Here is a 15,095-nt window from a genome sequence, read left to right on the forward strand (position 1 = left end):
AGTCTCTGCCTCACCACTGATTGCTGTTGCCAAGGAGATGGTGGGGTCATTTCCTGCAAAATTAGGTCATAAGACATTTTTAAATGACACAAAATAGTCAAAGTTTTGGTTCAAAGAAAGATGTCACTTGAGAGTCTGCAGGCTATGATGTGGACGAGGCAGCAGATGGGAGCCTGTGTGGGTTTAATACCACACTCTAAGTCTGTGAAGGTTCTCAGTCATCCAGGTCATTGTAGTCAAAGGAGCTTGCAAAGAAAAGCGTCTGGACTTCTTTAAGTTGCTTCAAGCAACTTAAAGAAGTCCAGTTGCTTCAAGCAACTTAAAGAAGTCCAGACGCTTTTCTTTGCAAGCTCCTTTGACCACACTCTAAGGATACGCATGTGAAATACATAATTTCCCCTAGGGATCAATAAAGTATTCTGATTCTGACTCTGATTCTGATTAACTGCTGACATGTACTTATGTTGTTGTTGATCAAGTCATAAGACCATAAGTCATAACATAAAATTTTAAAAATAATAACATAAGGATATCAACAAGCTGAAATAAAAAATAAAACTTTATTCACAAAGTTCACACAAACACTTGAACACACACCACACTTCACAGAAAGCACAGAGAAACTGCCTTACAGTTTCGCAAGTACACTTTACACTCTGCGCTGTGCACTTCATTTTTTTAAATTATTAATTAATATAAAAACTCTTACTTTGTGCAACACTGTACTAACTGCCACTTTAAGTCTTGTACTACCACTTTATCTCATGGTGAGAGATGGCGAACCACTGATCATTCTATTGAGAGATATGGAGCCAGAAGAGAGGAGGTCCTGTCGTGTAGGAGTATTGTGAGTTGATTCTGGTCAATCAGGTGGGTTTGCCAGGTTTTAGTTCTTTTTGTTTACTTTGGTTTTGTGCTTATTTATGTGTGTGTTTCTATCTGAAAATGTGAAAAACTTAAAATGTCAAAAATCCGCTTTTCATAATATAAATATCATTATATAACTTATAAACACATTTAGAAAGACATGAATTTAATATAATAAAAAAATTTTTTTTAAATAATCTTAAAATGTTATTCTATAAAATGTCCAGCAATTTAATCTGTTTATTCTTTTAAGGTGATCGTCTGTGGGACCCAGGAAGACCGTATAACTGCATCTCTACCAACTTGAATTGCAGTTTCTCTGCATTCCAGCCTCTTCTGTTTCATGGGAAAGGATTTTCTCTAAGGCAGGAGAAATTATCTCCAAGAAAAGAAACAGCCTCGGCCATCGCACAGCAGAACAAATTCTCTTCTTAAAGAAAAATGAAAAAGTGTTACCTTAAATGCATCAAGTTTTTACTTTGCAAGTTCATAAGCATTCTCCCTTTCCAGTTCACAATCAATTCAACCCCTAGGTCAAAAATATGTATAAGAAAATTGGCCTAATATTATATTTATAAACATACTTGTCCAGCTGTCCAGTGAATTATATGTATGTTATATGTATTTTTCATCAAGAAGTCACAAGTAAAAAAGAACCACACCATGGCGCATGTTTAAACAAGGAAAATTTACTGAGCAAAATTATTTATTAAAGAAATGGACAACGATTTTTTTCAAAGTTCAAAGCAACACAGCGGTGGCCCAATATCAAACAGAACTCCATTCTGTAGAGTGGGCAGTCATAATGAAGCAGTTTTATTTTGTAGATTCAAGCTGCTCTTTATATTTTTGGCCACCAGATGTCACCAGAGAGGACTGTGTTGAAAAGCTTCGCGTAATGAGCCGTTTTTCAATACAAGCTTCAATGCGTCAGAAAGCCTCAATTGGCCATCACTGATAAAAAGCAGCTGGGAGGTTGGAGGGAGTGATCTTTGATTTACAGAGCAGAGTGACGTCATCTCCCTCCATCACAGGGAGGACAGGACAGTGTCCTTCATGCCACTCTCGGTAATATCAAACCAACACTGACCAGTTCAAAGTCACTCAAGCCCTCCTCCTCTTCTTCTGTGACATGATGTCGTTGTTGTGGTTATCAGTGAAAGCAATGGTTCGACTGTTTGACAAAGCTTTGAGAAAGCGTTCAAAGGGTCAAACAGAATGATAACTAACTATAAAGGAATAACTTGATGCCTTCATTGAGCGTTAAAACAAATTGTGAGTGGCTGAATTAACTCAGGAAGCCGCAGACAGTAAATCCACATGAATGAAAACATGTCAGTACTTGTGCGATGCCTTCACTGACAGTATGATGCCTTTGAGATTACAGAGCAAAACTTTTCTTTTTGAACCTGAATGACTACCAGTGACTTTGTTTAATGTTTATCTTAACGTGACTTGTGTTGATCGTGTTGCAGATTCGTGGAAACAACTTGCATCTTCCTGTGGCTGAGAGGAAGTGAGCTGAGACATTGTGTGAATACTGCTTAATCGGCTGCACCTCTCTGCTTTAATGACTTCCCACTGAGGCTGAAAAACTTCGTGCATGTTGACCACTAATCTGCTCACTGATCAATAATTTCCTGACACAGCCCCCCCCCCCCACAACACGAAACAACACAAAACGAAACGAAACGAAACAAAAAAAAGAAACCAAAACAACTGTGAGTCACCAAAGAGTCAGAAAACTGAACGGGAATAGAAAAAAAAAAGAATGACGCAACTCGAACAAAAACATTTGTAAGACTCCGTTGCGCGCCGTGAGGTGATCCCAGGAGGAGGCGTCTCAGCGGAAGGATAAATAGTTCCTATATCAGGTATTTTTTACACTGGAGTTTCTTCGTGTTGTATTCGTCTCCTTCTGTGTCCTCTTTTGATAACAAAATACACATTTAGCTCAAATCAGTGACGTTAAAAGTTGAGTTTCGAACATCCAAATCAAGTTCAGAGCAGGAACTTACAAGTCTAAAGTTTCAGTATCAATACGCAGCCTGGTATTGATCCTCTGGCACGCTGTAAAACAGAAGCTGAAACATGGAGTTGTATTCGGAATAAACTTTGGAAACTTTGTTTGGTGTTTATAGAGATGTCACCGAGAACATGTGTAACATCTTCCGCGCAGGATTTGTGCCGTGGATCATACTCTCTGTGACACTCGCCTCAGGCTCCGATGGTAAGTGACAGTTTGTTTTAATCTAATCTCATTTAAATGTTGTTCTGACAGAACCTTTTGCAGACATGTTCACGTTGTTTGTAGCGACGCATTTTGTTTGGAGTTCACTTTGATTTTTCTGTGTGAAAACAAACCAAACCACCAGTTTAGAAACTCTGATTGGGACCAGAGTAAACGAACTATAGGTGTGGAAACGCCCTTACTCTACTGCTGTCGCAGTTACAAGAACGCAGAACACACACCAAGAATATGTGTTCAATCAGTCACATTCATCTGACTTTGTTCTGCAAACGAGTGATTTCCACGTTTGGCGGTGGGACAGTCAGCTTTTATGTTTAAATGGTTTCAGAGCGCTGATGTGCAGCCGCCACCTTCACAGCAGCACTGAGAGCGCGCTCAGTGCTAAAATAATTAACTGTAATTAAAATCTTTGTTTTACCGCTCTGTGCGATAAATCACCACATTAACGATTTTCTGCAGCATTTATATTTTCTTATTTGAAAGTGTTCGCGAAGGAGAAATGCGCAGGAATTCTGGTGTAAATATCCAGACTGCGCCGAGGATTATTACGGAGGAATAAATACACAACAGCCTTCCGCCATTTTTAGACTTAACATCGCTCCCGAGAGGAAGAGAGAGAGAGACTTTATTAACTTTATTGACAGCCACATGCACGTCACATGCCAAACAATGATTTTATTGGCTGTTTCCATTTTCCTTTATATGCTCTCTACATCAGCTCAAACATTGTCTGTGTCTAGAAAATACTAAAGAAAGATGTCCTTCTTACAGTTTAGAGCATATTTTTATCTAACACCTCCACTTGCTCTCACTTTGTCATTCTCCTAAAAACACGAGGTTTCTCACCCAGTATCATATAAAACTTTTATGCATGGTATGAACATGAACCATTCAAATTTAAACAACTTAACTTTTGTAGCAGGTTTTGTCATCACATCTTTTACCATCCCGTCCACTGGACAGCTATCCAAAATAATTTTCCTTTCATTTACAGTTGACCTTATAAAGTGATAGTTTATGTCACTATGCTTGCATCTCTGTCTGGTTAAAGGATTCATTGCCAATGCTATCACACCCTGGTTGTCTTCATAAACCTTAGGTGGTGCATAGGTCCATCGATACCTTCGAACAGCTGTATGAGTACATACTCTCTTGTACAGTTGTAGCTAAGGCCATGTACTCAGCTTCACAGCTGGATAATGCAACAGTGGTTTGCTTTTTAGTTTTCTATTACATTAAATGATCATTCACAGTCAGGCCTATACAGTAACCAGTTCTGCTGTGTCATTCTGCCCCACAATCTGTATCACTATGTGCTCAGAACTCTGGTTTTATCTCAGCACTGATCAGACGGCCTCTCTGTACCTTTGGAAATCATTCTTTTCTACACCATCAGTGTAGTTCAGTTTTTGCTCACAAGGTGTCGCTCTAGCTTTGTAACCTTGCATATTAAACCTTTCAAGGATTTTTTTTTCCCACATATTTTTCTTTTTTCTGTGACATCCTCACATAGTTATCTCTCTGGTCAAAATCAACACCAATACAATGTTTCAGTTAACTCAAATCTTTCATTTAGAATTTTCCTGCCTACATTTCCTTCACAACAATCAGTGTGTTGTTATTGCTGGCGTCAATGATCAGGTCATTTACCCATTTTATCAACATTACCTTTTCATTCTTTGGTGTTCATGTGTAACCATAAAATTGAGGAGCACAAAGTTGTTCCCACTCATATGTTCATGTAACATCTTATTCCAGCTTCTGCCTGATTGTTTTAGCCCATACTATTTCAACCTTTCATTTGCATCAGATTCAGCTACCTTTTAGCTCTCTGGTTGTTTCATGTATGTCTCACAATTTACTGGTGCAAGTAGATAGGCAGTTTTAACATCCATCTGATGTAAAACCATGTTTAATTGTACTGCTCTTTGCATAGATACCATGATAGTGGTCAGATAAGCAGTGGGAGAGAAAGTTTCTTCAAAGTCAACACCCATCTTTTGACTTTGTCTTTTTAGTCCTCTTTTATATCTCAAAGTCATCTTTATCACATGGCATCATGTCAGTTTGTGTTTGTCTTCCCACAGTTGTTTTCATCACAGACATGACGAGTCTGTGGCTGAGCACTTTCCCACTGTTAGGATAAAAGACCCAGAAGGCTGAAATATTTTTGTCATTTCCAGCTAACATTCCCTTTGCACACCTTGAGTCTAGTTTCCTCTTGTTCTGTTTATAAACATAATATGCTGTTCCAAATGTTTGCATCTTGAAAAGGTTTGGCTTTCTTCTTGTCAGCATCAATTACGGTGTCTGTTTTGTGAGTTTGTTAAAACATCTGTTCCTCACCACAGCTGCTGTTTGTACTGCATACAAACTCCTTAAGTAACTCTCTCTCTATAAGCATACATCTGGCCACATCAAAACTGTAGTCAGTTTTGCTTAGCAGTACTTTTTTGATGTGGTTCTCAGGTCTCATGTCTGATCCCAGTTTTGCTAAGAAGAGTCTGATAAGTTTTCCCCATAAAGTCTGTTCTGATCTGATACATTTAATCTGCCCATATGGGGCTGTATCAGCCAGAAACTTTTGTGTTGCTTGCACCTTGTCACTCTTACTTGTGGGGTGTGAGGGTGGGTGGGTTTATCTGTTTTAACTTTGGTAAAGGCAGCTGGTGGGGACACCCAGCCTTGTGAACAAGATAACTCGAGAAAGAGGACTTTCAAACTGATACCTCAGCTTTAAAAGGCTGATGGGGTATTGTTGTCAACTGGTTAGGCAGGTGGGCAGCGGCCTGGAGAACGAAGTATGTGAATGTGAGAATGAAGATGAGTTTGACCAGACCTTGGTCAGAAGTCAAGTTTTCCAAAAATCTTGTGAGTGCGGTAACTCAAGAACAAGGCAACATTGGATTTTTTTAAATGGATACCATTAGCTTTATCTCTGTTTTCTCTCTCTCTTACTTTAGCTATCTTTTATTTCTTCTTTCAGACAAGATAAACATCACAGCTGAGTCTGGACAGAACATCACTTTGCCATGTCGAGCTCACAACAATCAGAAGCCCATCATAGTTGTAGAGTGGATCAGATCTGATTTGGGGGCAGGTTATGCCTTGTTGTTCCAGGATGGGCACTTTATTCCAGATCATCAGCATCCGTTTTTTAAGAATCGGGTGGATCTTCAGGACAAGCAGATGAAGGATGGAGACGTGTCTTTGATTCTGAACAACGTGACGCCTGCTGATAGTGGAACATATGAATGCCATGTCGCCACGCGAGGAGCAAACCAGAGGGAGAGAGCAACAGAGCACACCTGTACCATCGAGCTAAAGATTCTTCCTCTTGGTGAGTTACTACAATTGTTTTTGATCAAAAAATGAGCTGCTTCCTAGTTGCTGATGTTTTCTATGACATTTTTAACCTCTCTGCTCTGTGGTGTTTCCTGTCCTTCAGTCCAGATAAACACGACAGCTGGACAGACAGCCATTCTGCCATGTCAAGTTCCAAACCTCAACGGCGATCCCAGTGTGGTTATAGAGTGGAGCAGAACTGATCTGGGGACAGAAAATGTCTTCTTTTACCAGGACCAGAAGTTTATTCCAGATGACCAGCATCCATCTTTTAAGAACCGAGTGGACCTGCAGGACAGAAAGATGAAGCATGGAGATGTTTCTTTGATTCTGAACAATGTGACAATTAATGACACTGGAACATACATGTGTTGCGTCTTCATGAAGGGAGCAAAACACAGAAGGAGAGCAAAACTGGATAGTGACCTCATCAGTGTTGTCAACCTGAGTGTTGTTCCTCCAGGTGAGTGAGTAGAGTTGAGTGTGTGTGTGATCAGAGGTGAAGCTGCTTCCTGGTTGTTGATGTTTGTTTCTAAAGATGTTGTTGATGAGACTTTGTAGAAAGCAGCTGGTCTGAGTGATGTGATCAGAGTGCAGTAGATAATGTCTGACAGCAGTTTGAAGAGGAAATGGATTCTGTTCTGTTCTTCACTCATCACCTACCTGACAGCTGACACCTCACACCTGTTTCTCACCTGCAGGTCAGCAAGGAGGAGACACAGAGGATGGAGTCATTAGATATAAAGTGATATATTTTGTTGTGTTTCTTTTGCTAATTCTTGTGGCTGCTATTTTGATCTATAAAAAAAAAAGAACAAAACGAACCCCCCCTCCCTCCAAATGATGAAGGACCAAATTAAGCACATTTTTACTAAACAATTTCTGCTTTGATTTTGGATTATAATTGATCTTTACTATATTATTAGTCTTTTGTTTAGCAAGGTAAAAATCTCATTCAAGTTCAAATCTCACTTCCAATAGATACCTACCATCATGGCAACAAAAGTAAAAACAAATACAGCATATAACAACATAACTATAGCTAGGGCTGCTCAATTAATCAAATTTTAATCTCGACTACGATCTGGGCTTTCAACGATCATTAAAAATGACTGAGCCGATTATTAGCCCCTCCCTCGTGCTTTACTCTCGCGCTGCTCCGTGTGGCAAATCGAGCGCACCTCTCTGCATTTCGAACACACAACAATTAACAGCAGCAGTCCCCAACCTTTTTTGCGCCACCGACCGGTTTATGCCCGACAATATTTTTCACGGATGAAAATGTGTCGCGGATAAATACAACAAAATAAAACTAGTACCGGTACCGAAAAAAAGAAAATTTATTCATAACACACGTGAAAAGACCCAGGAAAACCGAGTAAACAATAAAAACGATAACAAATTAACGCTGAAAACCGATAAAAACCCTGAAAACTATACATTTCACACCTGAGCCTCAACTCTCGCGGCCCGGTACCAAACGATTCACGGACCGGTACCGGTCCGAGGCCCGGGGGGTGGGGACCGCTGATTAAGAGGACCTGAGGGAAGCTCGGAAAGCTAAGCAGAAGTTATTTGGAGAGGAGAGTGACTGCTGTTGGTTGAAAAGAGAGGTAAAAAAAACTTCAGTGGTGTGGAAACATTATGGGTTCGCGGAGTCAGACGTGAATCAAGTAGACATAGTGTGTAAACTTTGCTACAGTGTCGTAGCTGCACCACAGAGCAACACTGCAAAGTTCACTAAACATAGATGTTTACATTTTTCATTTATTTTTTATATTGCAAGCATTTGCACTGTTATCAGTATTTGCACACTATTTTATATAATTTTTTGACAATCTTTAAAGTCATTATTCAATACATTGTTATTGTTAAATAAATATCGTCAAATAATCAAGATCTCAATTTCAGTGAAAATAATCGTGATTATCATTTTTGCCATAATCGAGCAGCCCTAACTATAGCTTTATCAACTTGATATTGTAAGAATTTTTAAATAATTTTGATTTGATATTCAAAGATCTTCTCATTTGTTATAAAACTCTAAATCATTATCCAAGGACCTTTTGATCTATCAAATTATTTATATTTTGGTGTTTTCAATTTTCCAAATTATCTGTTTTTATTATGTCTCTCTGAGAGAACACATGCACTGCAGTTTGTACTCTTCAGTTTTTACTAGTTTTAGGGCTGGATCAGGTGACCCTGAATCCTCTCTTACTTATGCTGCTATCTGGTCTTTAAGTGATGACGTATGAGCCCTTCTTCCGGGCCCAAACGACTCTGCATTTATAAAGGCTTTTGGGTTTTAATATGTTTTAATGCTTTGTATTTTGTTCTATTTAATCTCAACAAGCCCCTAAAAACAGTCAGTGATCACTGTCGGCCTCTCTCGGTTTTTATTACCGCTATTCATTTTAAAGCTCAGTTTTTAAAACCTTACGTTGTAACTACAGCCCAGCCCATGCAGCAGTATATTGATGAATAACCTCGTATTGTGGATGGATTATCTCCGTTGTTCTCCTGACTTAAGTTTGGTCCGTTTACACCATCCTGCCATGCGATTGCACTTGTCCCTAACCATCGGGAACCCTCACGTTAACTTATATTGAGTGGAAAAAAGTTAGCTTTATCCTCCAGCTTCACTGTTTATATTATGCTAACATAGTTTTGTTGCGCTAGCAATCACATAGCAGATCATTATATACCAGCTGGTACAACTTCAGTAACCCTACAAAACGTCACTGCTGTTTACTTTCCTGTCTTTATTTATGTTGGAAGTGATAGCAGAGCTGCACATTTAAATTTTTTCAGAAATCTCTCAGTCAGAACATGGTATATCATGTTTAGGTGGAAACTAGCGAGCTAACTCCCTGCTAACTTCTAACTCCAATAAATTTCATAAATTCTGTTTTCGTGGATGCCTGGATGTTAAACTTAATTGTTACACCTGGTAAAGCAGCACCGCTGATCATTTTATTAAAGATGAAAGAATGTAGAGAGTTTTTCAACTCTCAGTGATGCCGCAGTGATTGTTTGACTTTGGGACCTGAAGCGGAGTTTGGGTCCAGACACGGCTAATGACGTTAGACGTAAAGACTGGAAAGGTCTAGGGCGCTGGGAGATTGATGCACCAAAAGTTTCTTCCTCAGTCAACCTTTTCACTCACTATGTGTTTATACACCACTCTGCATTTATTCATTGGTGATTGTGGTGGTTCTCTTCCACAGCGTATCTTTTGTCTCCTGTTCCTCCCCTCAGCCCAAACCATTGTGACAGATGGATGCCCCTTCTTAAGCCTGGTTCTGGTGGAGGTTTCTTCTTGTTAAAAGGGAGTTTTTCTTCCCACTGTCACCAAAGTTCATGATTATAGAGAACCATATGATTGTTTGGGTTTTCTCAGTTTTCTTTGTATTATTGTAGGGTCTTTGTCTTATAATATAAAGCATTTTGAGGCACTGTAGTTGGGATTTCGCACTCGAGGAATAAAATTTAATTGAGCTGAAAATGAATTGATCGATCACTTATTTGACATCGAGCAAGCTCTGACTCGATATCCAAGGATCTTTGAGATATCAGATCGTGCAATTTGATATTGATAGATCACTTGTCATCGAGCAAGCTCTGACTCGATATCCAAGGATCTTTGAGATATCAGATCGTGCGATTTGATATTGATAGATCACTTGTCATCGAGCAACCTCTGACTCGATATCCAAGGATCTTTGAGATATCAGATCGTGCGATTTGATATTGATAGATCACTTGTCATCGAGCAACCTCTGACTCGATATCCAAGGATCTTTGAGATATCAGATCGTGCGATTTGATATTGATAGATCACTTGTCATCGAGCAACCTCTGACTCGATATCCAAGGATCTTTGAGATATCAGATCGTGCGATTTGATATTGATAGATCACTTGTCATCGAGCAACCTCTGACTCGATATCCAAGGATCTTTGAGATATCAGATCGTGCGATTTGATATTGATAGATCACTTGTCATCGAGCAACCTCTGACTCGATATCCAAGGGTCTTTGAGATATCAGATCGTGCGATTTGATATTGATAGATCACTTGTCATCGAGCAACCTCTGACTCGATATCCAAGGGTCTTTGAGATATCAGATCGTGCGATTTGATATTGATAGATCACTTGTCATCGAGCAACCTCTGACTCGATATCCAAGGATCTTTGAGATATCAGATCGTGCGATTTGATATTGATAGATCACTTGTCATCGAGCAACCTCTGACTCAATATAGATTTGATATTGATAGGTCACTTGTCATCGAGCAACCTCTGACTCGATATCCAAGGATCTTTGAGATATCAGATCGTAGGATTTGATATTGATAGATCACTTGTCATCGAGCAACCTCTGACTCGTTGTCCAAGGATCTTTGAGATATCAGATCGTGCGATTTGATGTTGATAGATCACTTGTAATCGATCAACCTCTGGTCTCAATATCCAGGGATCTTTGATATATCAGATTGTATGATTTGATATTGATAGTTCGCATGAAACTGTTCAAACTGTGATTTACGTAGATATGAGGCAGCAGAAGGGACCTTGTATGGGTTTACTGCAACAGTCTAAAGATACCTATGTGATGTTAATTGTTGAAATAAAAATGTGACACAGTATTAAAGGATATAAATAGTAAAATATAAAAACATTAAAAAAAAAAAGCTCTTTCTCTCAGGCTGAAATGTAGAAAATATGCCAATAGCTGACAGAACAAATAAAATGTATTCAGAAAGATCACACAAAAGAATCCAGGTATTAATCAGTCACAGTGACGATATAACAACCATCTAACTTATGGAGCATGAGCTCAGAACTGATGCTCAGTGGTCACCGACACAATGTCATCAGTCCCCAGACAATCTCTCCTCAGAATTGGTTGCTGTTGTCTAGCAGATTGTGTGGTCATTTTCTGTAACAGGAGGTCTTAAGACATTTTTAAATAAGGCAAAAGGAATCAAGCTTCATAAATAATCGAAAGATACTCATTCTGTTACCTCTGGCTCTGCATCGATATAAAGAAAAAAGTTGATGTGTTGGTTAGCAGTCCTACCTGCAGAGCACAAGTTTTTCCAAAAACTGTTTAACAAGAGACATGATACGGGATTACACAGCATGACACACACACACACACACACATTACACATAGAACTAAGCTCTCCTCTCTTCCTTTCCAGGTCCTACCATGCTACTGAAACAGGGGAGGCATCATTAGATGATGACTATCATCCGCGTTGGCAGCTGACCCTGGCACTGCCCCCTAAAACCACGACACTATCCCTCCCCTGCAGCTGAGCCACTGACCACACTGTGACCAGATCTGGGGCACCCTTTTTGTATGTGATCAGTTAAGTAGCTGGTCAGCTCTGCAAAGCTTGGCACGAACCGACGGTAATAACCAGTCAAGCTAAAAAACTGTCTCACCTGCTTTTTGATCTTGGAACGCAGGCAGGATGCCATAGCTGTTTTGTCCATTTGAGGGTGCACCTGCTAGCCACCCAAGTAATACCCCATATCTTGTAACACCTTCAGTTCAACAGCACACTTCATTGCGTTGCCCGTGAGCCCTGCTTGGTTCAGGGACTGCAGGACTGACGCCAACCACTACAAATGCTCCGCCCAGGTGTCACTACGTATGATGATGCCATCCAGATAGGTGGCAGCATATGCTGGCAGTGCCACACACTGCCTATGCATTTAGGCATTTTTACAACCTTTACAGAGATTCCCTTCATTGGCTTCCTGTTAAATAAAGAACTGAATTCAGAATTCTGCTCCTCACATAGAAGGTTTTGAATAATCAGCCCCCTTCTTGTCTTAATGACCTTACAGTGCCATATCACCCAATGAGATTTGTGGTTCCTAGAGTATTTAAAAGTAGAATGGGAGGCAGAGCCTTCAGTTTTCAAGCCCCTCTTCTATGGAACCAGCTTCCAGTTTGGATTCTTGAGACAGACACTGTCTCTACTTTTTAGATTGGACTTTAACTTTTCTTTTTACCAAAATAAAAAAAAGAAAGAAAGAAAAAAGAATATATATACAAATGGCTCCATCAGAGAGAGAGAGAGAGAGAGATTTATATAAAGTGCTGTCAGCGTTAACGTGTTAATACGGCATTAACATGGCTAAACACGTTAGCACGGTCATGACGATTAATGCGATTAAAATTTGTAATGCACTCAACCCATCTGGAGTGCAGAATGGATAAACTGCCCAAAATGCATCAACAGAGACATTTCAGGGATTTTGAGTCAGTCTGTGCTCCAGATGAGTTAACTGTTAATCACGTAAGTCGTGATGACGGCGTTAGGTTGCATTAATGTGTTAACGCTGAGTAACCTTCTTTCTCACTCACACTAACATAAAACTTTCTAACAAAAGTGTTAGAAAACAAAATCGGGAAGTCAAGAAGCTGACAGAAAAAATAAAACTATTCATAAAGTTCAAAAAAACAAAACCTGGTATTATGTTACACATCATTCAGTCAGGGTAACTTGATAACCACCATCTGATGGGGCATTTGATGGTATCAGAACTAATGCTCAGTGGTCACCTTCGCAATATCATCATAGTCTCACACAGTCTCTGCTCAGCATTGGTTGCTGTTGCCAAGGTGATGGTGGGCTCATTTCCTGTAACATGAAATCATAAGACATTTTTAAATGGGCCAAAAACAATCGAGCTTGATAAATAATTGAGGAGACTCAGAGTGTTACCTTTCCATCTATATAGGGACACCAAGAGGAGAGTGGAGATGAAATATGGACAGAACATCATCAGGTGACAGACCGGTGTGATCACAAGATGGAGGGAGCTGAAGCCAGATGGCCAACCTGCAGAGAGAGTCCCACCTGTTCAGTGAATATATGGACAAAATAAAAGGTGGAATCAGAGTGAAGCTCCTCACCTGTGACAGTGATCTAGCTGGATGGAGACTCTCCATGACCGCTGATGTCACACTTGTAGAGGCCTTCATCAGACCTGGAAACCTTCTGGATGGTCATGTGACCTGTAGGCTGCTTCCTGATGAGGGAGCCATCTTTATAGAAAGCAGCTGGGAGGTTGGAGGGAGTGGTCTTTGTTTTACAGAGCAGAGTGACATCATCTCCCTCCATCACAGGGAGGACAGGACTCTGCAGAATCACTGATCCACCTCAACACAGAGACAAACTACAGGCTGCTTTCACCACAGACTTGCTGTCAGAAACAGATAAAACTTCTCCTACTGAGACAAAGACCAACACTGTGATTAGTTCTAGTCATCAGTGTGGGAGACACACATTTCTAAAGTCTTTGTTTTATCCAGAAAACAGGAACGGCTACATACAGGTTGACCTGTCACGGTCTTCCTGCCAACACTACACGCAAAAAAAAAAAAAAAAAATAGCCACGACAAAGTCACAAAACCATGTAAATTTCTGCAAAATATAATGGATGCCATCCCAAAGAAAATTAAATTCATCTGTTACAGTGACTGTCATTTTTGCCAGAATTGTCTTTCATTTCTCACACCCACATGCTCTTTTTGTAGCAGCCCTTGGCATCAAGAACGACAGAAGTTTCCCATTCAGTAAAACCTTTCTCCTGTGTTTGCAGAAGTTCCCGCCCGTGTTCTCCCTGTGTTCTACGTCCGTTTCTCCGCCCTCGGGCCTCCCTCAGTTCCTGCGAATGATTTCTGTTAGACCCAGGTCGTGTCCAAATTCATGGGCTGCATCCTCCTGAGGCCGCATTTGTAGACCGATTACGTCACAGCGACGCGCCGAAGGCTGTCCAAATTCGTAGACTCCTCCGAATGCAGCCGACAAATGCGTCCTCCTTTTCCCCGAATTTGAAGGATGGGTCGGGTGTGTCCTTCGTGGCCTACCATATCCCAGAATTCATAGCGCGGCCCAGCCAAACTCCAGTTTCCAACAATGGCGGCCGCTACTAAGTTTTAAAATTACTCATACTAATCTTTCTGGGTCACAAAATAAACTTTTAACATATTTTCAGGCGAGAAAGTAGCTGTGTAAACATCAAATATCTGCTCAGTTTATCAAGACATCGCATATTTGCAAAAGTGCTTCGACGTTTTCGGAGACGTCTGCCACCCACCAGCTCGATAGCTAGCCGAGAGCTCAAGGGTCACTGATGCGGCCGAGAACGGCACAACTCCCGGCACATCATTTTCAGATCACCGCGGACTTTCGCTGCTTGGGTTAAACGTAATACATAAGTCACTTAGACAACCTAAAAATGTTATTGTTGGGCTTTTTTCAGTGTTTTGTTTGTTCGTGAGTAAATCGGTTTGGCTGAGATTAAAGTTATTAGATTAGATAAAATAAAACTTTACTAATCCCCCGGGTGGGTTCTAAACGTCAAACAGAAAACTGATTAAACAGAAGTATGAGACAGTCGAGAATTTACGCCAGTGTCCTGTTATATTTTAGATAGCAAGGAGCAGACGGCTGAGTTTATTAAACTCCACCGAGACAGCGGTGACGCTAATCAGAAGGCTAGACCGTCCAATTTCACGGCCGTTTACTTCCGGCCTACCCGACCTTCTGAGGACCCAGCCCACGTAGACCGCGAAGGCCGGGTCCTCAGGAGGATGCAGC

The 15,095-nt window shown here is 40.4% G+C and overlaps 1 protein-coding gene across 3 annotated transcripts; it reads left to right on the plus strand.

The window, feature by feature from the left end:
* Positions 1-2,636: 2,636 nt before the first annotated feature.
* LOC146389948 (neural cell adhesion molecule 2-like) lies at positions 2,637-13,978 on the plus strand. 3 transcript variants are annotated; one of them, XM_084913619.1, is made up of 5 exons: positions 2,637-2,741; positions 3,009-3,097; positions 6,105-6,458; positions 6,567-6,926; positions 11,676-13,978. In XM_084913619.1, the coding sequence occupies exons 2-5, from the start codon at positions 3,025-3,027 to the stop codon at positions 11,711-11,713; spliced, it is 825 nt and encodes a 274-aa protein (XP_084769745.1). In that variant the 5' UTR covers positions 2,637-2,741; positions 3,009-3,024; the 3' UTR covers positions 11,714-13,978. The 3 variants fall into 3 exon arrangements, 2 of the variants coding, with proteins under 2 accessions (XP_084769745.1, XP_084769734.1); XR_014797679.1 differs by lacking the exon at positions 2,637-2,741 and having other exon boundaries at positions 2,772-3,097; positions 11,676-11,889; positions 13,231-13,978; XM_084913608.1 differs by lacking the exon at positions 2,637-2,741 and having other exon boundaries at positions 2,772-3,097.
* Positions 13,979-15,095: the final 1,117 nt, after the last annotated feature.

The sequence above is a fragment of the Perissodus microlepis genome, chromosome 3 (assembly GCF_051167445.1).
Source record: "Perissodus microlepis isolate ML-2025 ecotype Zambia chromosome 3, ASM5116744v1, whole genome shotgun sequence".
Classification (NCBI taxonomy): domain Eukaryota; kingdom Metazoa; phylum Chordata; class Actinopteri; order Cichliformes; family Cichlidae; genus Perissodus; species Perissodus microlepis.